This window comes from Chrysemys picta, chromosome 6 (assembly GCF_011386835.1).
Source record: "Chrysemys picta bellii isolate R12L10 chromosome 6, ASM1138683v2, whole genome shotgun sequence".
Lineage (NCBI taxonomy): Eukaryota > Metazoa > Chordata > Testudines > Emydidae > Chrysemys > Chrysemys picta.
Genome location: NC_088796.1, coordinates 5,270,323 through 5,297,808, shown reverse-complemented (window position 1 = coordinate 5,297,808; position 27,486 = coordinate 5,270,323). Strand labels below are relative to the sequence as shown.

Genomic DNA, 27,486 nt, shown 5'->3' with positions numbered 1-27,486 from the left:
GCACTACAAGTTAGCATTGGCAATTCTCAGCACCAGCACCTAAAGCAACATGGGGCAATAAATATTAAATAAGATTGTATGTATGCATATTAACAAAAACTTAAGTCTTGCATCACAATAGAGAGTCTTTTAGAAGCCATATCCTCCTCCCTAACAATTGGTATTAATTAGTTTGCAAGATAAATTTTCACATTTTTACAGTTTGACAAATACCAAAAACAAGCTCGGCCAACAAAAAATGTTGAGTTGTCTAATGTTATGTCTTAGGAGTCGAATCAGTTGAATGCACATTAGCTGGCCACTGGCAGACATGCACTGATCAGTAATAACGGTTTGTACACCAGTTAAGAGTGGGGACAGAATTACCACCAGCGAGCATGGTCTAAACTTGTCTAGTATTTTGCCTATTGTATAGACACATTCCATAGGCCAAAGAGCTTAAAACCAGAAAACCCACAGGAAAACTTTTCCTTCCAGAAGAACATTTTATGTTTGCTCCAGATCCTATCTGTTTGTTAATGGCAGAGACAAAAGAAGCAGACAAAGATCAGTATCAGAGAAGGGGAAGACAAAAGAATCAGCAAGCAAAATATAACAGCAAACCTGCATCTGCGGTAATTTACTAAAGTGATTCCAGTCTAATTTTGTATCCAATTTTACAAACTGAAAGGTTACCATCTTTCACCCCTCTCAGGTTCCCTGTTTCTATCTTACTGACCTTGTTCTTATTGTTGAATGCCAGTGCTCGGACTTTACAGTTGTCTGGATTGGTGTTCTCCTTGGGGATATCTTTCAGTGCCCTGTGTGTTATGTGAGCATAGACAGGGACTCGAGAGAGGTTGTGCCTGGCATCGCTTTTAGTCAGCACATCCTCCGTCACCTCCCAGAGACCCATCGAGCCATCCCGGGAACCTGAATAGAAAGGACATAGCAGCATGTGTTAGGCACACAAAATTTCCCTATTGAAGATGGAACTTCAGTCGAGCAAGTAAGACATGGCCCTGACAAGGGAAGAATAAAGTGCTGTTAGTTTAATCTAACTGAACACATTGTTGGTCTTTAAGTATTAATAAAGTCTAATAAAAGTATGATATTTGAAAGCAGTCAAATTTAGAAAGATAATTGGGTTCATTAAAACTTGCCAATGGCTACCTACATTTTAAAGCAGCTCAATCAAATCGAGCTATTCTGAGATCTACAAGCAGTAAACAGGAGCATCAAATTGGAGCGATCATCTTCAGAGAACATACAACTAGCAGCAGCTTAGAGGTGGCTGGAACAGCACGGTCTAGTCTACATTGTTGCACTGGTTTAACTAAAAGGTGCATTTTCGAATGGGGTTCATTAAACCAGTGGAAAAACCCTGAACGAACACTCAAGTAGGTTTAAACTTGGCAGTATATTTACAGGTGCAAACTAAACAGACATCAGTTTTAACAAACAAGTGTTCAAACAGTGGCTTGCGTTGTTTTAACGAAACCTGTTTTTAAACTGATTTCGGTTAAAACTGTGCATCTTGTGTGTTTAGACAAGCCCTGAATGTGTCCAGGAACTCAGATGGCAAGAGACTGAGCAAGCAATCTTCAGACAAGCAACTATTTTATTTCTCTCTATTGGGTCTGCAGACACCAGTCAGCAAGACCATCCTTCGTATAGTCTCTGACGACACTAGACAAGATTGGATAAAATCATTTTTTTTTTTAAATAAAAAAATCCATTTTGTAAAAAATGTAATTTATTTAAATTATACCAAGTTTTTCTTTTAAAAAACTAACCTGCTTAAAATGAAGTCTGAATTTAATACAAAATATGTTAAGGCCTAAACTTATTACAATCTCTTAAAACACTTTACAAAATATGCTAAATCCATGAACCTCTATCAAAAAATTGCAGTTAAATGCTGCTTTCCTATATAGAGAAAGAGTCAGGGAAAAAAACACCTAACTTTTGAGGTCAAGCTTTAGAAATAGGGCACAATAGGTCATATACTGTATTAAGAGTTTGATCCTGTGTGGGGCGCAGGGGCTTGCTACTGGGCACAAGAGACTGGCAAAGTCATCATAGGTGTTGAGACCCAGCCTAGGACTCCAGGACACAGCATCATATATCTCATCATGATCACTGCCTGAGCCCATCAAGGTGGTGCCATATTCCTATTTCACAGCTTCTCCTTAACTGAGATCAGATTGGCTGAATTCTCAAATTATGAATATCTAGGACTCCACCCACTATGGAAACTCTTTCCAGCTCCTTGAAAAACACTGATCTGCCCACTAACTACCAAGCCCCCGCCTTCTTGGCACGTCAAGTAAATGGCCTTGCCTTGCCCTGTCTCCTTGCACTACAAGCAAACAGAAATCCATTAATTTCTCAACTGCCTCCCTCAGCTTCTAAACAAATAAAATACTGCAGTGCAAAAGACATGTGGGTTACACAAACAGGAATCTTAGTTTGTTGTTCTTTTGTATTTCTGAGGGCGATGCGGGGGGAGTGGGGAAGGGAGTTATGTAACAAGGAAGGAGGACCAGAGTACACAACCAGAAAGGAGCAAGAATGGTGTCAAAGCAAGACACTGGGAAGAAGGGACAACATTCTTCAGAGTGCAGCCTGTAGCACTGATTTCAACACCTGGGAACTGGAGAAAAACTGCCATGGCTGCAGGTTGTAAAACAGACCCCATATAGGAATATTTTACAAGAAATTCCTGTACCTTTGGGTAAAAAAGGAACACATGCCAAACGTAAACAATGCAACGAAGAGATGCAAGGCCTGATTGTTAGAATGAAACAATATGAATGCTCTTAACAAGGCAATGACTGAAAATGATATTGACATGTCTGAATAATATGGATCAGCTGGTCAGTAAACCTATTCTGGCACCATTCTTACAGACTGCCTACCATGTCTTACTATGCTAATAAAGGATAACACTGATTATTGCCATGCATGGGCATGTGTGTTTTGGGTGGATTACTGATGAATTTCAAAACATAATAGGTATGTTAATTTGTTGTGGGAGTATTTATCAATTACATTTTTACTATTATTGCTGGACTTCGGAGATGATTTTAATTGCTCAATATAATCAAACATCCTAGGCGAAGATTTCCTTTTAAAAAGTTTCATTAGGCATGTATGAATTTTAACATTTAAAAAGAGTTTTTTCAAGCTGTTTGGTATATTGCTAGAGATAAGTGTTTAAATAGATTTAGCTAATCTTTACAATTTAATTATTTTTCCTACAAAACTGGGTTTAGAATAAATTATATAGTTTCAGCCGTGGTACAAACAGCTGCAGTAGGAGGAATCTTTCATTTATAACATTTTTAATTTTTTTTAAGGCAGTGCACTGAGTAACACTCAGTGAGAGTGTAACTTGTGTTTACCATTTTGTTTTAGGGCCCAGCTTAGACATTAAAGGTTGTGGATGTCCATCATCTGCAATGTCTGCAACTTCAGAGTCAACTGCTAGTGTCACCGGCAGTGCTGCAACTCAGCTACATCACACAGTAAGTTACCTGTATCAGAAAGACTTTCTTCATCATCCAGTAAAGCTTATGGATGAGTTCATGATCAGGACCAGCCAAACTCCATAGGTGAAAAAGTTGCTCGGCTATTTATGTAACAACTTCTCTCCTTTTTTTCTTGTTGAGAACATACATTTCATTCACATGGTTCAATTATTATGACCAGCCCCCCCCCCGGCACAGCAGACATTGATGGACACCGTGTACAACAAGGAAATTGAACTGTGTGCAACAAACCTTGTCAGGAAAATTAATTAAGTCTTGATGGGTGGAGTAATGTACACAATGATCCAGGAACGTGTGCTTGTGTACCAACAGAAAGTGGGGTTCTTTCAGTGGTTCTCGACCAGGGGTACGCGTACCCCTGGGATATGCAGAGGTCTTCCAGGGGGTACATCAACTCATCTAGATATTTGCCTACTTTTACAACAGGCTACATAAAAAGCACTACTAAGTCAGTACACACTAAAATTTCATACAATGACTTGTTTATACTGCTCTATGTACTGTACATTGAAATGCAAATATGTTTGTATTCCAATTGATTGATTTTATAATTGTATGGTACAAATGAGAAAGTAAGCAATTTTTCAGTCAGTGGGCTGTGACACTTGTATTTTTAGGTCTGATTTTGTAAGCAAGTAGTTTTTAAGTGAGGTGAAACTTGGGGGTGCACACGACAACTTAGACTCCTGAAAGGGGTACAGTAATCTGGAAAGGTTGAGAACCACTTATTTTACAGAAACAATTGATACAGCTGTTACTGCTACTTCTCTTAAGTATTCTGCTGTATGAGCACATCCTGATTTAACAAACTGAACAATGTGTCAAGTGCATAGCTTTGTCACAAACAATGCTGCAAATTTGGCAAAGATGACAAGAAAACGAGAAGAAAATAAATGAAAGGAACCTGAAACTTATACAGGTGCAGTGCTCTTTTGATGCACCTATTACATAGGACTCCAGAATAAAGGACAATATTGAAATTACAAAACATTTACAGTAACAGCCATTTTGCTTCAGCAGGAGGATACAAACTAATGTACAATGGAATTCAAGTAGTTGACCATTTTCGGTTATTTATTAAGAACTGGCCTATTCGGATGACCATTTGTGAAGAAAATCATGACACGATAGAGCTATCACAGCCAAAGTCATCAATATCTGACTGAAGAGACATGTAGAAGATATGCTGAATATACTGAAACCTATTTCCATAGCCTTGGGAAAATTGCAGAAAGATTGCTGCTTCACTGCTGAGGCTGTGGAAATTTGGAGAGAACTTCAAGAGATACTGAAGAAAAAGATATTCAACCACAAAGTTTAATTGTAGGAAGTAAAAAAAGCAGATGGATCGAGCATTTTCTCCATCTCATTTTCATACCAATATTCTCAATCCAGTGCACCAAGGTAGATGCCTAACCGCTGAAGATGATGTTGCTGAGACTTGGGCATCTAATAATCACCCATCAATAATAACGAGAGACAAGGTACGTGACTAAATATCTTTTATTAGACCGACTTCCCTTAGTGGGAGAGACACGCTGTGTGTGACTTGAAAGCTTGTTTCTCTCTCCAACAGAAGCTGGCCCAATAAAAGCTATTACCTCATCTACCTTGTCTCTCTAATATCCTGGAACCAACATGGCTACAGCTAAAATAATGTCAGGGCGGGAGGTGAACCATTCAACATAGTACTTGTTTGCTGATGTTTTAAATAAAGTCACACCACTGAGCTGGTAGATGTCACTAGCTAAGCACCAGAGTTTGTTGAAGTGTTAAACCAACTTTCGGCAGCAGTAGCCTCCTCTGCAGGCACAGAAAGTCCAAATGAAGAAAATATTCTAATTCATTCAAAATTGAGAAATCAACTGGGAATTGAAAAAGCAGAAAAACTTGTCTCTCTCTTCCAGTCTATGAATCAGAACAAGGGATGAGATGTACTAATTTTAAAAGTTTGAATGACAGCTTATGTAACTTAAGAGACTGTTGTCTCGTGTTCAAGAGACTTAGACGAGTAGAAACTTAAGCTCCGGTCACTTTCACTTAGTGAAATTTGAATGTTTTTCAAGGTGACCTGAAGCAATCCGTTTAATTCACTGACTATAATTAATCCTTCTGTTCCTTTAGCTATAAACGTGGAACATGTTTTGATAAGAAAAGTTTAGGTAGCCAAAACATTTAAGTTTGTTTTGTTCCATAAAAATAAGTTTTATATGCTGTTGTGTGTTTAAATTCCAATTACCAGCCTACTGCAATTTGACACAAATCAAAAAGTTAATTACCTAATAGACAATATATGATCCACCATTTTCTAACATACTAAAAATGTACAATTAATAACAATCTGAAAATATGAAGCTATACAATTGCTTAAATAAATGTATTACATTACAGTGCACCCTCTTAAGTAGCAAAAAGATATACCAAATTAACATAAAGGCTCTATTGACTTGGAAATCAACATGTTTTAATGATTATGCCAACCAATGAGAATGCACTTTTTTAGAAAACAAGTACAAATGGAAAAATTGATTAAATGAGGATTTAAATTATCAAGTGGAAAGCCTCTATTTAAATCATCAGTTTTAAACAATGATTTAAAGTCACCTTGATTTAAATTAGACCACGCTGACACTAGAGGAGCGCAGGTCTGGGAGCAAGGAACTGAGTTCTTATTCCCAGCCCTGAGACCCAATCCCTCTGGGCCTTGGACAACTCACTTCCATCTGTGCCTCCGTTTTGCCATCTGTACCTCTCCTTCTTTGCCTACACAATATGGATAACAACTCCTGCCCGGTTCATGTGTAGGGCAGTGTAAATTTTTAAGAAAATTTCTAACAGCATTAATGGCAAAGTATGGAATTTCACAGTTTGCATGGAATGAAGTTTACAAGTAAATTCAATAAAATTCATTCCGTCCTTAAAATTGACTAAGTAATTTTTTGTATTCTAAACTTGCAGATGTTTTCCCTTTTTTAAAAAATGTCAAAGATCACAGTGTGGGAGTGGGGTGTATTTTCATGATTTCTGTGCCCTCTGTGAATGTGTGATTTACAAAGGGCTCTGTTCATGTGAGTGTCCCTTTGAAGCTGGAAAGAGCAAGTAAGGATTAATATCCCTCGAAATTATAGCCTTTGGTACACTCTCTTTTTTACTTTTAAAGTACACCTCTACCTCGATACAACGCTGTCCTTGGGAGCCAAAAAAACTTACCGCATTATAGGTGAAACCACGTTACATCGAACTTGCTTTGATCCACTAGAGTGCGCAGCCCCACCCCCCCCGGAGCGCTGCTTTACCGCGTTATATCCGAATTCGTGTTATATCGGGTCGCGTTATATTGGGGTAGAGGTGTATAAAATGGATTCTGAGTCATCCAGACATGGCAGTATCCTGGCATGACATCATTGGCTCAACATATTGTGTCTTTTACCATCAAATAAACCCCATCAGCTCCCACTAATGCTCATTACTGACAATCACAGTAAAGGGCTTCCCAACAACATTTTATGATATAAGTGTCCTACCACTCAATTAATTTATACGGTCATGGCTTTTAAATGGAGCATAATCTTGTTTGTTATGGAGATTTAAAATTCAATAGCACCCCCATTAATTTCTAAACACCCGGATACACTTTATAAAGAAGCTGTTCTTTTTATTACTGCTAACAGAGAAACGTGTCACTGTATCTTGTTAAACTGGTTAGCCCTGAAGCCAAGGGGAGAATTCCATTTGTCACCCTAGGCTTATAAGTATCATCTAGAGAATTATTCATCCTATCAGAAGCTCTTACCAAGGAAGAGCCTATTGTTCGCCTATAATGGGAGACTTATTCTTCCTTCAAAGCTGCTTTAGGTCAAAAGAGATTTAGTTTATGTCTATGAGCTCCTTGAATAAGACACTCCACACACTTGGGTGGAAGTTGACCCTTGCGTCGTTCTTGCTGGTGTTTAGATAAAGTGACACGGAAAGTCAACCCTCCAGCCCTCTCTGGAGCAGGATACAAAAAGGCCTCCCCTGAGTGTTCACATGAGACATCAGAGACTGGCAGGCCTCTAATCCCAAACAGCCGGAAGTGGCTGGCAATCTGACCTGACCTGCAGTGGGACCAATAGCTCCTTTCCCTGAGAGGGAAAGATGTTTAATCTGCCTCCCAGAAGGTGGTGTGAAATTTCGCCTTCAGTTTCTCGACCTACATAGAGGCATGTGGTAACTCCTGCCTCAGCTTTATTTCAAATATTTCTGCTTCTCGACTTTAATGGCCAAAGATAATTAGTTTCATATTCGTAGGGTTTATTAATTCTCCTTCTCCATCGTTTTATCCGTGGCATTTTCTGCACCAGGACCCACAGGTAAACAAGCTCTCCGGAACATACTTGGCAAGCTGACTACAATTTTAAATACAGTATTTATGCTTGGATTTGTTGCCTTAGTGACATGTCCAGACAGCAGAACCTGTATGCCCCATGGACACATGCCAAAGAGCCAACCTGAAGCATCACATGGTATACGTGATGTGGCAGGCTCTCTTCCCCTGAATGCACAATGATGAAGCTATGTGGGGGTAACAAACAAGGTAAAACAATCATGTACTAGGTTTCTTGTTGCTCTGCTGTTCCCTTCTCTCTCTCTCCATCAAGCATCCTCAGTAATATCTGTTCTTTTCTCCAACTTTACTAGTTTGCTTTTCTTGAGACGCTTCCCATTGTGTGGACACTCCTCTTCTCCCCCGCCCCAATCTAGGCTCATTGAAGGCTGAGACCAATAGTAAAGGAAAGCTATAATCAGCAAGAAAGAAGTGTGAAAGCAAGACTAGTCTCCCTGCAAGACCAATGCCGTTCAGAGTTGACCCAAGATTAAAAATAAGCAGCTTTAAAAAGCACCACTGAGGCTGCAGGTGGTTTTGGATGGAGCCACACCCACAGTCAAGCCCAAATCTCCCTCTCTACGTACAGAGGAATGGTATCCAATATCTAATGACTACAAAGAGATTTATTAAATGGTATTAAACCTTACCTACTAAAGGAGCAGAATCAAGTACTGCACCTCATTGTTCAGTGTTGGAGAACATGTTCCTGGAGACTTCCCACCTCCACAATCAAGATTTGCTTTACTTTATTCAGTTTTCCAGTGACAACTTCTACAATAAGCACGGATATGCAGAAACTTTCCCTAGTGGGATACATTCTCTTCCTGATACACACTAACAACTAGGTTAGTGGGATTTAAAGGCACTCAGTATAACTACATGGGTGTGGAGTTTTGGGGTTATTTTTAAAGCATGATTTAATTATTTCATTGCGGGTAAAGACTTTTGCGGTCTCTAAAGAGTTTAGATGCATGTGGATGGCGTCTCAACCAGGTCTGTAATTACACACACAACATTTAGGCTCCAACTATACTTCAGGTTGAATCATGTCAATTCAGGGCTGTCTGTCATGGTTAGAGGTGCCCATGTTCTAATAAGGCTTTTAGTTTGTAGTGTGGCCAATATAGCAGTTCCACAGCCATGTTGTACCATCCACACTACAAACAAAATGCATTAGAAAAAGGATGCTCCTAGCTATATCAGACAGCTTGGTGCTACCGTGATTATATTTCAAGTATAGATTGTGTCTTTGTTTCACAGGTTTTAAATTGGAAGCATCATGAAAAAAAATTGTGCTCCATTGTTCCTCCAACAAATACATCTTCCTGATACTCTGATCACCTCGTCAGACATCATGTACTTACCCAGTAGCACTTTGGAGTCTTTCCTTCAGATACAGACATTGAACAACCACTCTAAAAGGCTTACGCGAAGATGAACTTACCAGAAACAGCCATAGTATCACTGATCCAGGCAATAGAAAATATCCAGTCTTTGTGTCCATCCTGAAGAGAAAAAAGGACAAATCAGCCTGCCCGATTTATCAGTGTGTATATTTTACATACCAACTGCTAGCAAATGCGCAACTAGTTGTACAGTTTGCCTTGAACAGGGAGTTTGGTTTTTTGTACAGCAACAAAAGGAAATCCTATTTAAAAAAAATAGACAATTGTGATGGCAACATCACAAAACTTGCAAATTTTAGTTTATTACCTGAAACTACTTTTAACTTACTTTTTGAAATAGATTTCAAATCGATAGTGGCACTTTAACATCAGTGGTGAGTAAAGAAGCCTCATGATGAAGATTAAACTTCATTCAGTTCCAAAATTTAAGTTTGAAGAATCCGATGTTGCACTTACATAGGTGCATCCCTTACTTTTGAAAAACAAATCACATTTCCTGTGTATTTTCTCATACACACATCACTACTATTGATGTCATCAATTGTGTTCTACATTTTATATTAAGAAGCCATTAAAAATAGTTATGTATTTACAATCCATGACACTGCAGCTCTGGAAAAATAGGTCAGGCTGGAAATATGGGTGTTCCATACACAATAGTTACCCGTATAGTAAAGCTAGATAACTCAAGGGATGCCACTGTAGTTGTTCACAGAGAACTGTGGGCCTGACACTCTCTTTTGACTTCAATGGGAGTAATTCTGCGTAAGAGAGGTTAAGTCACAGTACTATGCAACTGGATAGGAAGTGATGTCCTATAAACCTTAGAAATCAGGCTACTCTGCAGTTGGTTATCACCCTAAAACAGCTACCACAGACATTATGACCTCAGCTGCTGTGATTCATTGATGCGAATGTGAAGGTCCTGCCCAAGAACAAAGCTTTCAAGAAGACACTCCCTTTAACTTTGTTTAAGAAACTTTTTTAAAAGGTCATAAGATTTTTTTTATTATTATTATTATTATTATTATTAAATGGAGCATGGTACAGTTTACATCATATGCAGGCAAGAGCTACAGAGTTAGAACTAACCCACAGAGCCCAATTCTGTCTTGTGCAATCCACGTGCAAGTCACACTGGCTTATAGAAGAACCATTGACCCCCCCCCACACACACACACAGTATCGTCTCACAATATAGTTTTTATGCTAAACAGCCTGGTTTGTGGCTCAGTTTACCGTGTGTGAAAGTTCAGTTTCACGTTAGTAACTTAGGATGTTGCTAATTTCTAACTAAAGGGTAACACTGGTCTCCAAAATGGGTCTGTTGGGGGATGTGGCTTACAAAGAAGCTCTTTCTACAGTGAAGCCTTTGCAAGAAGATTGCTTATTAAGGACAGAATCAAAACCCCAAGATCAGTAGAGTTGACTCATCCCTTCCCTGTTTGCCTGTTCACTCTTCCAGACTAAATGGAATATTTTTAAAGATGTGCACAGACCACATTAAACAGCGATGTGTGTCCATATCTCCAGTGCATTCACCCTGACACTTCAATTCTGCACGAAATGAGATTTCTGACCTTGGACACTTCACTGTAATACCTACTGCAGGGGCAGACAAACTTTTTGGCCTGAGGGCCACATCTGGGTGGGGAAATTGCATACAGGGCCATGAATGTAGGGCTGGGGCAGGGGGTTGAGGTGCAGGAGGGAGTGTGGGGTATGAGAGGGGATGTGGTGTGCAGGAAGGGGCTCAGGGCAAGGGGTTGGGGTGCGGAGTGCAGGAGGGGGCTCATGGCAAGGGTTCGGAGTGCAGGAGCAGGGATCAGGGCAGGGGTTCAGAGTGCAGGAGGCTTGGGGTGCAGAAGGGGTTCGGGGTGCGGGCTCCAACCCAGCACCGCTTACCTGGAACAGGGAACTGCAGCCAATGGGAGCTTCGGGTGTGGAACCCACAGGTGAGGGCAGCGTGCGGAGCCCTCTGCCCCCCCATCCCCCAGGGACCGCAAGGACGTGGTGCCAGCTGTTTCTGGGAGTTGCGTGGTGCCACGGGGGTGACAATCCCACGGGCCTGATCCAAAGCCCCAAGGGGCAGGATCCAGCCCGTGGGCTGTAGTTTGCCCACCCCGACCTACTGTGTGACTCTGTACCTTGCCCAAATATGTTAACTTACATCTCCCACACAGACGGGATCAAGTGTAGGCAGACGATAAATCGCAAGGCTGTTTGGATTGTCTCCTCCTGTAGCCAAGAGCGTCCTCGAAGGGTTTAGCTCAATTGCATGAATACCACAGCCCTGCTGGTTTACCATATCAGGTTCTCGGTCTTTCAGAATAGGAATCTTCGTAATTTGACCAGTCTGGACATCTACCACAAACAGCTGAAAGACAGATGTACATGAAGTTGTAGAGACAGAGCCATTGAACCAAATTCACGTCATAAGTTTGAAGAGAAACAAAATGGCAGGTCACTTGATCCACTCTCGATCAGAGTTATGACATTGTTGATTCTCATAATGGTGCTTAAATTCAAAGCTAAGCCACAAAAATTTATGTTCAAAGAAATGCTACAAGTGTGATTAAAAGGGACAGAGTTAAATTTTTAGCAACGGATTTTACGATAACTTCTTAAGTGTTACCTGTAAGTACAGAAATCCAGCACTCAAGACAAAAGTGGTAAGTTGACTGTTTCTTTAAATCCAAACATAGGACACTCAGGGTATGTCTACACTGCAATTAGACACCCTGGCCCATATGCCAGCTGGCTCAGGCTAAAGGGCTGTTGAATTGCAGAGTAGACTTTCAACTCTTGGGCTGCAGCCTGCCTGACCATCTACACTGCAATTCAACAGCCCCTTAACTTGGGCTTGCGGGGCTCAGGCTAAGGCCTGGTCCCCACTAAGTCCCCACTTCAGACTAAGGTACGCAAATTCAGCTACGTTAATAACGTAGCTGAATTCGAAGTACCTTAGTCCGAACTTACCGCGGGTCCAGACGTGACAGGAAGGCTCCCCCGTCGATGCCGCGTACTCCTCTCGCCGAGCTGGAGTACCGGCGTTGACGGCGAGCACTTCCAGGATCGATCAGGGATCGATTTATCGCGTCTTAACCAGACGCGATAAATCGATCCCAGAACATCGATTGCCTGCCGCCGGACCCTCTGGTAAGTGAAGACGTACCCTTACTGTCCCTTTTAATCACACTTGTAGCATTTCTTTGAACATACCATTAGTATCAAAGGCTTTTAAGAAGCTGAATTAATGAAATGGGAAAAGTACAGGGAACATATTCTGAATTTATCACTTTGCCGGACACTTCTATAATGGGGTCAGCACAAGAGTTTCTGGTGCTTAGAATGCAGTTTATATTTATCTATCATTTCTTTGTCAGTTGCCTCAGAAAACTAATAATTCTTTTCCATTCCCTAATAAGCATCAAATCATAAACATGAAGTTAAACCCATAACATGTAATATAATTGTAGATTTTACAGTTGCTATCCCACACATCTACACATCCGTGTAAGCCAGAGAAGTCCAACTCGTTCTGTGGAGAGGGATGAAGTCCATTTTTATTTAGGAAATGAGAGCCTAGCACTGCACATTACTTTCAATACCCAACGGAGTTCCCACTGTTACCAATGGGAGTTTTGCACAGAAATCAGAGTAGAAAACAGCCTTTACAGAGTATCTGAACATCGCAACTTGTTCAGTATTTACGGTCACATTCAGCACCACTCTCCCTAGGACTAGGACTATGTCTTCCCTTCCCCCAAAGTATTGTCTCCCCCTCTCATTTGTGTCCTACTTTCTTCCAGCAGGAACCCCCAATTCCCACCCTCTTCTTTATGTCACCCATCAGCAATTAAATAAGTAGTGCAACCATGTGCACGTGCCATCACTAGGCTTGGAGGCTAGCATTGCAGTGGGATTAATGAGACACAGGGCAGTTCACGCCACTCAGATTAATGGAGTCAGAATGCCTGCAGACTGAGGGGAACAGCATTGCATTAGTTACACCTGGTTCATGTTTGGAAGGTTTTCTTCACAACTGTGTGTGTTAGAAACGTCTTTAAAAAAATAAAACCTTTGATTCTGTAGACTTTGAATATGCCATATGCATCACATCAATATATCATACAAGCTGCATCGGGCACCCAGGGCAGGCATTTGACACTGTAGGTGAAAGTCTAAAAAACTGACACTAATGCAAAACCATTAGGGCCCCACCAAATATCTACAAGAGGGTTGAGAAACTAGAGACACACATAAAAGGGGACTTGGACAAACAATGTCAAGGTTCATTGACACCAAATCCCTTCTGCTTTAATTTTTTTGGTCTTCCATGCTTAATAGCATTCACCTACAGCAAGCAACCAAACTAACATGTTTTAAGTTTCAATTTGTTGCTCATGCTATGAGCCTGTGACAATACTCCACCCTCCTTCTGTGCCAGCCTGTTCTGTCAGTCCTGTTCTAGGTTTCCAGTTCTCTTTCTCCCTCTCCAACACATTGCAGATGAAATCCCTTACTTCTATTGCATGCCACTGTTTTCTTAAATTCCACTGCAGTTCTAACAAAGATATTTAGCTGTGTTAAGGATTTGGACCTAAACTGTAGACTATAAGCTCTTAGAGGCAGGGACTGTTTCCGTGAGGTGCCTAACATTTTTGAATGATCTAAAAATAATTAAAGCAAAGAATAAAATAACCAGAATAGCTTGAGTTTAGCACGGTAATCAAGACCATCATGAGGCAGCAGGTGTGAAAAAGGGGAAGCGGTGGCCGATTTTCAATTTGCACTATCGACTGCCTACAGGTCTTTCTGGTTTCACTACATTTGCTCATGATCTAGTAAGAATCACAGAAGTGTAGGACTGGAAGGAACTAACAGGAGGCTAAACGCAGCCGCTGATAGGTCTACTGAACTGGCTTTAACACAGCCAGTAAGACAGATGCCGTGCTGTCCAACAGTGCAAGAAGCAGGAAGGCAGAAACCATGATCCTGTTATCAATTCATGCATTCAGAAGTGTGCAATATTTGGTTGCTTTAAATTCAATCGTGTTGGTTTTTTTTTTAAACCCAGCAAGTTACGGCATATAAACCTTAAGTCAGAAATGCCCTATTCCCCATCATTTGCTAAATGTCCCAAACAAACCCAGAACATGATTGTGACTGAAAATAAAAGTATGGATGCATACGCTTTTCAAGGTGTCTATAGCAGTCTGGTCTCTATGATGGTTAAGAAAGTTCTGGAATGGCTACACTATAAAACCCTAGTGGTTTTCCCTTCTCACCTCTCCATCTCAAGTAGGAACGAGAACCCTTCCCTCAATAACTCACCTTTGGGTGGAACTTTCATCCTGGTCTGCGCTCAAAAACCACAACTCATGGGGCAAGCTTATGCGGACATGCTAAGCACTGGATAGCTGCCTATACCTGAATGGTTAGTTACGTAGATTTGTTTCTTTATTCTTTAACTTCTTTCATAAACGTATTAACTAGCAGCAAAGAGTGATTTGTATCAATTGTCAGTATGCAGTAACATGGCATCTAAGCTTTAACCAGACAAAAGAATGCTTTGGCAACTACCAGGAACCAAAGGATCACACCTAGTTTGTATCAAATGGGGCAGAGTCAAGCTGGCCAGCGGGGAACAATCTTGCACTAGCACAGAAACAGGCTGGATGACCCAACAGACCTTTCCCATCTCTAGCTTCTAGGATTCCTCATCTCTGAATCAGAGGTATAGGCTGTGATGGCTACGCTGCTCAAGGATCAAGACGAGAATGCCTGGGTCAATGTACACATGGAAAGCTGGGACTTACAGTTGCCACAGCCACATCCCTTTAGCTTCTGGATATTATGGCTAAAGCCCTGCACGGATACAACATTGCTATCCGCATTCGACCCGTGATCCACAAACACGGTCCGTGAATATCTGCAGATTTGCAGTGCTCTAGCTATGGCTACATTTGACCCATCTCATTGTACCTTCTTTGATTGCTAACTTTATTCATTCTTTAGAATTTGTATTACAGTAGCACCTACAAATCCCAGCAGCAATCAGGGCCCCATTGTACTAGGTGATATACATGCACTTGGGAGACAGCTCCTGCCTCACAGAGCTTACAATCAAACTAGACCATACAAAAGAATGATCTCCACTTTGCAGTGGGAGAATTGAGGCAGACAGCAATTAAGTGAGTTGCTTGAAGGTCACACAGTTAAGCCTTTGGCAGAGACAGAAGTTGAACCCAAATCTCCAGAGACACAGGCCAGTGCTTTTACCACACAATCCATCCTTCCTCTCTTAATAAAGTACTTAAATCAGTTTGCAAGTTCTTCTGTCAGTTCCATTTTGGTTCTTTACCAGCCTTTCAGAGACAGCAAGGAGGAAAGCCAAACTCATCAGTACATTACACACAGCCACATGACTTGCATGCCCCATTTTATCTTTTGTAACCAAAAATGTTTGGCTGGGCAAAGCAAAGTCCTACAAACTCAATGGCATTTGTCTGTCTGCAACGTGATACATTTAGAATACTCCATCTGATAAATTCCAGAATGCCAGGGAATGCTCTATGCATCAATAGGCAAAACTATTGATTTTGATGAAAACTGAAAAAATGGGGAAGAGCTGATTTCCACTGACTCCAAACCGCAGAGAGCTCATCTAGTGCTGAAGACATACCTCTGGCATACTGCAGCTGCGACTGCATCACAGGCAAGATCTTAATATGCTGCTCTCATTGCTTATGCAGGCTGAACTATACACTCAATAAGTGTGTGACCCTCTAGTTAGTGTACTTTCTATAAACGCCATAACTGGGCACAAACTTAAATTTATACGGTACCAGGTTTGTGCCTGCACGCTGACTTTCCTTGTGTGACAAATAAGCACATCATACTGTACTCCTTCTGCACAGCAATTCTTTCAAACTCTTGCAGGAAGTAACATTGCTACTTCCGTATAAACTAAACTGTATTTTGGTTATTTATGTCGGCATTTGAGTTTATTGTTGACCAGGACTGTCTTGCTGAAAAGTAAGGTCACAGAGTTGACAGCAAGTTTGTCAAACCAGAATGGAAAGTGGTTTACAGTAGGTTATGCATTAGCCTTCACTCTTTAAACAGTAATATTTCTTTATGAACAGTTCAAGCTCTCACACTGGTAGGACTTCCTCACAAAAGAGATTGGAATAAGCATAAATCTCAGTACCTCCAGCATAAAACCCACTTATCAGTATCACAGTACTGATGCTTCTTAAGGGATAGATGTGAAGAAAGGGTAGTGGCCTTATGGATCAGTCCATGGAGAACAATCCATGCATAAGGGGCAGTGTAGAACAGGAACATTTGTTCGAGAAGCTAACAAATAGGCAGAAAGAGGCCATCAGTTCTATGCCATGTGATGGGCACAATAAGAACCTAGATAGAAATTACGACAGCAGCGTATAAGCCTACTTGCAAACTTGAACACTAGCCCTTAGTACCAGAGATCAAATGTCACATTACACCAAGATGGTGTCTCTACGACACTCAGCAATTTTAATTACAAACTGTTTTCAGGTTGGGGTGAGGCTTGTCAACAAGAGAAGAGTGTTATTGTTCTATTTGCTCCTCGCTGAAGCCTAGTTTGTCAGTTTCTCATGTGCCTCTCCCATTGTGTTTAATTCCAAGAGGCTGTCAAGACAGTTAATATTTTTAAACAGACTGCAAAGGATGCAGAGGGAAGAGACTGAACCTATCAATGGGCATCAGTTTTGACACCCCATCACATATCTCCTGAGAAATGCCAAAACAGAATGTGAAGAAAAATATGAATGCAAATGAATGGCATCATGCAGCAGGTGGCAGAACAGCAACTACTTATGGGAACAAAAAATGGTCACCTATTTATCAACATGCAACTGAAAGAACGGGTCTCCTTTAGAAGCTCATTTGCACCAAGTCCGATTTAGTCTGTTCAGGAGGCTGCACCTTCAGGGTTACAGACTCTAAATGTAGGCTTATAAGAGAAGAGACTGAAACCCTGATGCCAAGGAACAACACCCTTCTCCTCTATCCTCCATTTCAGAGGCATAGGGTATGTCTACACTGCAATTAAACACCCACGGCTGGTCTGTGTAAGATGATTCAGGCTTGCAGGACTCAGGCTCTGGAGCTGTTTAATTGCAGTGTAGATGTTCTGGACCCTGCCGGGGGGGCGGGTCTCAGCCCAAATGTCTACACCACAGTTAAATAGTCCTGTAGCCCCCTAGTCCTGCAGCCCCCTAGTCCTGCAAGCCCGAGTCAGCCAACATGGACCAGCCGTGGGTGTTTACCTCTTAGGGTAGGTCTATGCTGTAATTAGAGTGGAAAGTAAATTGGCTTGCAAAGGAAATATTAAACCATGCTTTCTCTCAGGCGCTATCAGAGCTTGCATCCAGACAAGGGGGAGAATTACCATGTACGCTCTCTAGTAGCAAAGTGCTGCAATGTCAGGAGCCCATTGTGTTCCTCGTGATTGTCTTGTCATTTAAGAGGAAGAAAAAGCGCTCTTACATTTGATCACCACCTGGTCAGCTCTGGCACAAACTCAGGACTGATCACATGGGACCAGTCTGCTGATCTCTTTAAGTGCAAAGGAGATTGGGCCCAGTGCTGACATACAGCCTCCTGCACAGGCGACAAATATTCAAACACAAACAAGAGCTGGTGACTTGCAGCGAGACTGCTGAGGCTCTGAGCACAACACAATAATCACTTGGGGGGAGAAAGGCTGTCTAATCGGCATTAGCAAGCAAACCACTCATCCCTTTGAAAAGCCAGTTCAGAAACAGCCAATAAAAGGAAAACTTTAGGTTCTGAGCCCAAAATTAGCGATCAATCCTGACAGGGCGAAAGAAGAAATCTAAGAGCAAGGAGTGCTGCCTCCCTCTGCTAGACAGGAAGCAACTGACAACCAAATCCACTAGGTAAGTGGAGTGACATCATAGCGCTAATATTTTCTTGTCCGAGCTTACAGGAAATCCCCTCAACTTTTACTACGAACAAGAACAGTGTATGTTCTGGACGGTGTTTTGAACCTGAAGTTGCAGAGTGATCAACTCATTTTGGGGGTTGGGGTTTAGTAAAAAGACCTTCCCCAGAGCTATGAAGATTAAAGAGAGAGGCCCCTCAAACACACTAAAGTTCAGACATTCCAGCCCCCTTTATGGTGCCACAATGTTGTTTCCAAGCACCAAATCTAGTCATCTCCCACACAGCCCTAAAGTTTCTCTCTCCAGTTTGTTTGCAATCATATCCATCCCTGCTCCTCTGCCTAAATATCTGGTACCAATCATTGGTATTTAGTTATAGGTTATATGGACCTTAAAACATCCTTTGACAGACATGTAAAAGTCTCTCAGTTTGGGGGTGAGGAGCAGTTGCTAGCTCTATTTGGTTATATGTACTGCAGTGGCACCTAGAGACCCCAATCAAGGGACAGGGCTTGTGACAGAATGCAGCCCTTTGTTCACACCCTATGCACTATTGTAATAGTTTTTGTACAAAGTATGCCTTGTGAGGTATCATTTGAAAACTCATTATTTGCTGCTCACTGTTCTGGTAAAATGAGTGACAACACTGAAGTTATAATATACCCCCATATGGCATTAATAACATATTTCAAACCCCATAGCCCTTCCCAAACAGAAGCTAGCAAACAGTTCTGTCCAAAACAAAGGAGTATGTTCTCTACTTCATTTGCATTCAAGCTGTAAACAGAGTCATCAAGCAGGAAGGGAAACAAAGAAAGCTCAAACAGGTGAGGAAAAAAAAGCAGCAGGGACCATCCTTCCACATAGACTTTGTCTCCTGGTGCACAGCTGAAATGTTTTCAAGAAGTGGACTGAAACTATAAAAAGGAGAACACACGCCAAGGGACCCTTCTCTCTCCCCCTGCCCATTGCATTCACTGAAGTGACAAAGGAAACATCTGTTCAACTGTGGGAGAATGGGCCCTGACCTACAGGGTTTGGTCAGTAAGACTGCTGAAAGCATATGTTAAGAAACTGCTTGAATCTGAAATAGTTTGTGAAGCTGAACATTAGTAAATGTCTTATCTTTATTTTCCTTGTAATATTTTTTACTTTAATGCCTCATTACTTGTACTCACTTAAAATCTCTTTGTAGTTTATACACTTACGTTATTGTTTTATCTAATCCATTGTGTTTAAATTGAAGTGTCTGGGTAACTCCATTTGGTGTGACAAGTTGTGTGCATATTATTCTCTTAAAGAAATAGTGGACCTAATATAATTTGTCTTGTCCAGGAGAGGGCTGGGCAGTACAGGACAGACATTTCTGTGGGAAACTCCAAGACACGGTGTATTGGGATCACTCTGCAGTATAACCAAGGCTGGTTGGAGCTAGAGTGTAACCCAAGTGTGGCTGGCAGGCTACAGTTACACACAGACATGGTGCGGCTTGCAAACGGGAAGGCAGTTTGCGAGCAGCCCAAGTAGCAGCTACTTCAGCAAGCATTGTTAGGGCCCTTCATTTCCTATTGTATTTATTTCCCAAGAAGGTATCAGTGTTTATTACCGCCACAACAAAAACAAGTGAAAAATCAGTGGGGGGAAAAAAATTCTGGGTAAATATTGGGGTTTATTTTGGTGTACGGAAGGACGGGGGAAGAAGCAGATCAATGCTTTGATTAATGGAATTCAATGTGGTTTGCTGCAGAACCAGGGCCGGCTCCAGGGTTTTGGCCGCCCCAAGCAGCCAAAAAAAAAAAAAAGCCGCGATCGCGATCTGCGGCGGCAATTCGGCGGGAGGTCCTTCACTCCGAGCCAGAGTGAGGGATTGTCCGCCGAATTGCCACCGAATACCTGGACCTGCCGCCCCTCTCCCAAGCGGCCGCCCCAAGCACCTGCTTGAGAAGCCGGTGCCTGGAGCCGGCTCTGTGCAGAACTAAAACAGAACACAAAACACAATACCACCTCTGAGTTTAAGATAGCAATACATCTCCAAATAAAACTTTTCATTTGAACAGTTTACTGTTGTAGACTTAGAACTATTAGCCTATAAATATTTGCATTTAATAACTGGGTCACACCATTTGCAGCACATATAGGAGAAAAGGATGAAGTTGAGTGTTTTTCTTTTTTTAAAATTTTTGAATACTTCCTTGTGTTCTGAAACGTATTCTGATACAGATTTTTGTTTTCTTCCCATTTTGTGTGTCAGATCTTTAAAACGGTATCTGCTAACAGCTTTTAATGTGTATGCGGTGAGGGTGATATTCATCACTATGTTCAGATCCACATGCCACTTCAGAGCTTGTGTGTGCGCGTGCCTGTTTATTTACTGTGTGTATCTTCTACATAGCCTTACTTCAACAGGCAGCTTTGCATATAAACAGACTAATGTGTTATTGTAATACATACATCTCATGCAATCTATTGCATTTTCCTAATAAAACAAGTTATTTTTGTATATATTTGAATGATACAAAAGTAGGGTGAAAATCAGAAAAAACGAATACTACTTTTTGTAAACCGCAGCATTTTTTCCAGTAAAAATTGGTTTACACTTAAAACGAAGCGGCTTAGAGATTGTAAAGCACCCAAGGTTGCAGGGCAGGGGTGACAGTTGCTAGCTGTATTTGGTTGTGTGTATTGCACTGGCACCTACAGAATCCAATCAAGGGACAGGGCCCCACTGTGCTAGTCACTGTACAATAATGACAAAATAAGAACTCGCCTCAGAGAAGTCAATCTATTGTGCATTTGAGTTTTTGGCAGAGATACTAGGATAGGATCCTTTGTCATATATATTTTAGTAAAATACAAAATAGATACCAAATTTTATTTAAAACTTGCCAATTGTGAAATCCACGATACATAAGGACAATGATCAAGCCTGGCCCCCGCCCCCTTCAACTTCCCGCCCCTGACTGCCCCTCTCAGAATCCCTGACTCATCCAACCCCCCCCTCCTTGTCCCCTGACTGCCCCCCTCAGAATCCCCGACTCATCCAACCCCCCCCACTCCTTGTCCCCTGACTGCCCCAACCACTATCCACACCCCTGCCCCCTGACAGACCCCCTGGGACTGACTCCCATGCCTATCCAACCCCCCACCCCCATTCCCTATCTGCTGAATGCTGCCCCGCCCCCCCCAACCTCCGCCCCATCCAACCGCCCCCTGCTCCGTGTCCTGACTGCTCCCTGCCCCTTATCCAACCCCCCCTCCCTCGCTCCCCACCCCCTCACCATGCCGCTCAGAGCAGCATGTCTGTCAGCCACGCCGCCCAGCCGGAGCCAGCCATACCACTGTGCTGCCCAGCAGGACCTCGCAGCCCCACCGCCCAGAGCGCTGGCGGCATGGCGAGCTGAGGCTGTGGGGGAGGGAGGACAGCAGGGGAGGGGCCAGGGGCTAGCCTCCCTGGCCCGGAGCTCAAGGGCAGGGCAGGGCAGTCCACGTCTGTGCAAGAATACGTACAGGGATATTTATAGGAAAAAATTAAGGACCCAGAGACTCAAACAAGAAGTTACTTCTGTATCTGATAGAAGCTGTAGCAACTGATACGGCTGTCCATGGTCTTTACATTGCATATGAAATAACCAACCACATGCACTGCAGATTCGTCAAAAACAAAGCCACAGCTAACATTGTGTCAATACATTTTAATTTGACGATGAAAAAGTAATTTTAATTTTGTTATGATATAGCCAAAGGCAGCTTACAGAACGCAAAAAACTGCTGGTGTGTGTTAAAGTTTTCATTCAAGTAAACACTATGAGCTAAATCCTTTACATTAGTGTAAACTACATGCAACTCAACTGACGCTAATGAATCACTCCAGATTTACATCCAAATAGCACAATTTAGCCCTTTGTGGGAATCCGTTAACCTTCCTATTGTTAGTGCACATGACTACAGTGCATGGAATATTTTCTACTTAAACGTGTGGTTTAAAACCCTATTAAATATGTACCATAAAGTGGCCACGCTACAGTGGCTATAAGAACCTTCATTTTTGCATTTCCTTAATGTTTCACAGTTATGAAGAAGCAATGTTGCCTTCCATCTTTTGCTTTTTCTCTTTTAATAAAGGATATTGCCTGTGGTTCATATTGACATTTAAATAGCCTCCCATTAGTCTCTGGCTTTTACACCTCACTGAGATGAGGGCATAACAGCAAGGTTAGTTTCCCCACTTTTATTCCTCAGCTTTAGCAACAGTTTCCCACAAGACTCTGTTAACAAGGTAGCAGCCCATTTGTACCTTTGTAATAGTACAGATAAAAAGTGCAGAGTGAAGCAAAAACCGCTGCAGCCCTGCAAGGCCTACAAGTCTCATGAAAGGACAAAGATTTTCTAAGCATTTATTGTGTTTCGCTAAGTCTTCCTCATGTAAACTGTCCCAGCAGCAGTCCCAGAGCAGGAAGAATGTAAGTGGAGAGAGGACAAGGCGTTGTTAGGCTTTGCTCAAGAGTTGTTTAAATGATGTAGCTATTTTAATTTATATAGCTAGGCATTAGTTCTCATTAAGAGATTTACATGCCAAGTTTTCTAAATTCAGCCATTTTTGTTGTAGCCATCACTACAACAGCACAGTTATACTTTAAAAACAAAATTAAATGGGAAAATACCATTTCTACCAATTTATTACAGCTAAAGGCAGTTTCCTCACATTTTGCAAAACGTTTAAGCCAAAAAACAGTTAAATCAGCTTCTCATATACCATGCAGTCTAGGTGACTTGGTGCTGTGTTATTTATCAGTTTGCTCCAGCACATACTCCCTTTTTGTGAGTCCCCTCAACTTAGCGTACGGCCAACATTTATTTCTCCATCAAGCTTCATGTAGCTTGATATGTGCAATCCTGGCCCCAATTTAGTCAATGGACTTTTGCAATGACTTCTCTGAGGTGTTCGAAATCCAAACACTGCAGCACTAAGAACCTGAAAATGTTTAGCTTCACCAGAAACAAATGAAATTAACTAATCTTGTTCACGTGCCCAAATGGAATAAAGTTAACAAAAGTAAACCAAAATGGAAAAAAATGGATATTTAAAATTGAGTTTAGCACTTTATGACCATAAAATTGAGAAAAAAAAATCATACACCTAAATGCAAAATTATCTTCATAGTGCCCCTTTAAAAGCACTTACAGAATATGGTACACAGAGAGCAACGTGTACAAGAATGAGTAATGGAGCCTTATTTTATTATTAGCCTTAGTTACTAAACCAGCCAACACCTCTACAGCTACCTTCCATAAAAGCCAATAATGATCAAATCTTGACATCCTCATGATAAAAACCAAGACTCAACTGTGCCATCATTTTTCCATGAAGAAAAATAGTAAACTCCTCTGATAGAAAGGAAACAGGCTGGATTTACACATAGGCCAGGCATAAAAATAGTAGTTGTAATTATCAGAGGAAAAAACAAGTAAGTCACACTTACTGTGTTGCATTTTGTCCCACACACCACTTGTCGGTGGTTCAACCATTGAGACGCAAAAACTTTATTAAGGGTCCCAAGATGAAATTCTCTCTCTTTCAGGAGACTGGGAAGTTGCTGTGCTGCATATCCATGCAACAAACGGTGGTAGCTGGATTCATTCTGCAGCCGAACCTCTCTGCCTTTCAGGTAGTACACCAGAGACTTTTTTACTGGGGGGAGTCTTTTCCTTTTGTGAGCTGAGTGATCCCAGACATACTGTGAATGACAATCAAAATTCAATGCTGTAGTCACAGTATATTTTAAATAATTTATGGTTCTGTATTGAAGAGGGAGTTATCAATTAACAAATTAAATCTTGTAACCTACCTAAAATACTATACAAAAGGGTTAAACCCATCCCAGCATAAACTTCAGCCATATTAAGAATCTTAAAATACGTATCTGTCAGGCACCAATTCTGACTGCAGTGTGCTGCTGTTCCAATGACATTTCAAAGATGCCTATGACCCACAGGAAATCCCAAAGCACTTTAAAACAGCTGAAAGTTTCCCAGGTCAAGATAGTTTAATGACAGGTCTAATTATGTCAATTTCGACAGAAATGTATCAAACCTAGACTGATTGGAGGGGGTGTGTGTGTGGAAGTGTTCCAGCAAATAGATTCCTTATTCAAACACAAAGGAGGAGGGTTTTTTTTAAAATGCACAGCCTGGTTCAATACCGACCTGAGTAGTAACCTGAGCTCCAAAGCACCTCCTCCCACTCCGTTTACAATCACTCCGGAGCATCGAGCACTACTGGCTTGCCAGTGACTGAGGAGGAGGGATGGGTCGATCAGGACCCACTAGTGAGTTTCCTGCCCAGGAGCAGCAGCGCCCGCCCGCCTCCCTCCGCCCCAGGCCCGGAGTGCGAGTCGGTTACAGGGTTCGAACGCTCGAACCAAAACACGGGCAGCGGCCGGAGCCCTGCTCGGGAGCCGCCGGGATGTGGGGATGGGCCCCCCCCCGGCTCCCCTGGGGACCGCCCCTGACACCTCGGCTCCCCTCTGGCACCCCCCGCAGCAGGCTAGCCAGGTGCCAGCCTCTCTCCCGGGGCGGAGGGCAGGTGCCAGGTGACCCAGGGCCCACGCCTGGGCGGCACCCGAGCGAGCGGCAGGAGGCTGGCTCATCCCCTCGGTTACTCCCCACCCCCATTACCTACCTCGTCCCCCCTCGAGCCTCCACCGGCCCGGGGGCGGAGGGAACCTACTCCTGTCCGTCCCGGCCCCCTCAGCCCGCCCCACCGCCATCGCTTCCTTCCCCGGGACCCCTTCCCCGCCTTTCCCTAGAGCCGACACCCACCCCGGGCCCCCGCCTCTGCCGCCCGTTACCTGCACCCTCTGCAGCCCTCCCCCCCGGGGCTGACCCGGCCCTTCCCCCGCTGGCTCTGACCTAGGCCCTGCCCTTCCCCCCCCTACCCGAGCACCGACCTCGGACCTGCCCCCCCGCCGAAACTACCTGTTCCCTGGACCCAGCTCTCCCCGCGCAGCGTCCCCCGGTTTCCGGGGGGGAAGGAGGGATCGATTACCCGCTTCACGCCCCCATGAGCTGAGCCCTTGCAGGGTTCCCCGGCCGCGCCCCTTCCCCCGTTACCTGCCCCCCTTCCCCCGTTACCTGCTCCCCCCCCCCGCCGCGCCCCTTCCCCCGTTACCTGCTCCCCCCCCCCGCCGCGCCCCTTCCCCCGTTACCTGCTCCCCCCCCCGCCGCGCCCCTTCCCCCGTTACCTGCTCCCCCCCCCGCCGCGCCCCTTCCCCCGTTACCTGCCCCCACCCCCCCGCCGCGCCCCTTCCCCCGTTACCTGCTCCCCCCCCCCGCCGCGCCCCTTCCCCCGTTACCTGCTCCCCCCCCCCGCCGCGCCCCTTCCCCCGTTACCTGCTCCCCCCCCCGCCGCGCCCCTTCCCCCGTTACCTGCTCCCCCCCCCGCCGCGCCCCTTCCCCCGTTACCTGCTCCCCCCCCCGCCGCGCCCCTTCCCCCGTTACCTGCTCCCCACCCCCCCGCCGCGCCCCTTCCCCCGTTACCTGCTCCCCTCCCCCCCGCCGCGCCCCTTCCCCCGTTACCTGCTCCCCACCCCCCCGCCGCGCCCCTTCCCCCGTTACCTGCTCCCCTCCCCCCCGCCGCGCCCCTTCCCCCGTTACCTGCTCCCCACCCCCCCGCCGCGCCCCTTCCCCCGTTACCTGCTCCCCACCCCCCCGCCGCGCCCCTTCCCCCGTTACCTGCTTTCCCACCGCCCCCGCCGCGCCCCCCCCGTTACCTGCTCCCCCCCGCCGCGCCCCTTCCCCCGTTACCTGCTCCCCTCCCCCCCGCCGCGCCCCTTCCCCCGTTACCTGCTTTCCCACCGCCCCCGCCGCGCCCCCCCCGTTACCTGCTCCCCCCCGCCGCGCCCCTTCCCCCGTTACCTGCTCCCCCCGGAGCCCTCCGGGCGCCGCCGCAGTGGCAGCCGCCGCTTTCCGCTTCCTGCTAACTGTTTTCCTGGCCATAGTAGGCGGGGGAGACACCGAGGCCCGGGCCCCACATGGAGCAGGAGGGGGAGGCGGCCGCCGGAGGACGGGGCATATAAGTGCGGGGGAGCCGGACCCGGTCCCTCTCACCGCCCGCAGGCCCAGCCGGCCGGGCTTCACGGCATTTTACGCCCCGACGACAAGTTTACGGCAGAGCTCCCGTCGCGCGGTTTCCTAGCAACCGCCGAGGACGGGCAGCGCGGAGATGGGGCGCTCGCTGCGCAGCGCCCCGCCCTGCGTGGTTGCTAGGAGAACGGGGCGGACGTGAACGACTCAACCCCCCGGCCCTGCCTCAGAGGCCTGCTGTTTGGCCTGCAAGGCCCAGCGCGGCCTGTCGGGCAGACCACAGGGACGGCAACGCAGGGCGTGATCTGCCCCTCGGCCTGAGCCCCCGCCCTCGCCCTGTCCCCTCCACGGGATCTGCCGCTACTGTCCCACAGCGAGAGCCACGTCTCCTCTGCCCATCTGCCCTGGGTGTGACCCCTGGTCTTCCTCCCCAGAGCGATCCCCCTCCTGCCCCTCTATCCCCCCTCCTGCCCATCTTCCCCTGGGTGTGACCCCTGGTCTTCCTCCCCAGAGCGATCCCCCTCCTGCCCCTCTATCCCCCCTCCTGCCCATCTTCCCCTGGGTGTGACCCCTGGTCTTCCGCCCCAGGGCGATCCCCCTCCTGCCCCTCTGTCCCTGGGTGTGACCCCTGGTCTTCCTCCCCAGGGCGATCCCCCTCCTGCCCCTCTATCCCCCCTCCTGCCCCTCTATCCCCCCTCCTGCCCATCTGCCCCTGGGTGTGACCCCTGGTCTTCCTCCCCAGGGCGATCCCCCTCCTGCCCCTCTATCCCCCCTCCTGCCCATCTGCCCCTGGGTGCGACCCCTGGTCTTCTTCCCCAGGGCGATCCCCCTCCTGCCCCTCTATCCCCCCTCCTGCCCATCTGCCCCTGGGTGCGACCCCTGGTCTTCCTCCCCAGAGCGATCCCCCTCCTGCCCCTCTATCCCCCCTCCTGCCCATCTGCCCTGGGTGTGACCCCTGGTCTTCCGCCCCAGGGCGATCCCCCCTCCTGCCCCTCTATCCCCCCTCCTGCCCATCTGCCCCTGGGTGTGACCCCTGGTCTTCCTCCCCAGGGCGATCCCCCTCCTGCCCCTCTATCCCCCCTCCTGCCCCTCTATCCCCCCTCCTGCCCCTCTATCCCTCGGTGTTACCCCTGGTC

General features: G+C 45.0%; 1 protein-coding gene across 1 annotated transcript in view; it reads right to left on the bottom strand.

The window, feature by feature from the left end:
• Positions 1–26,445, bottom strand: part of DCAF12 (DDB1 and CUL4 associated factor 12) — a 32,794-nt gene extending 6,349 nt beyond the window's left edge. Inside the window, exons 1-5 of the mRNA XM_005296210.4 lie at positions 26,183–26,445; positions 23,749–24,003; positions 11,479–11,685; positions 9,347–9,407; positions 719–912 (exon numbers count right to left, since the gene is read on the bottom strand). Of these exons, the coding sequence (XP_005296267.1) occupies positions 719–912; positions 9,347–9,407; positions 11,479–11,685; positions 23,749–24,003; positions 26,183–26,263 (798 nt within the window). The 5' untranslated portion in view covers positions 26,264–26,445. The remainder of the gene's footprint in view (positions 1–718; positions 913–9,346; positions 9,408–11,478; positions 11,686–23,748; positions 24,004–26,182) is intronic.
• Positions 26,446–27,486: the final 1,041 nt, after the last annotated feature.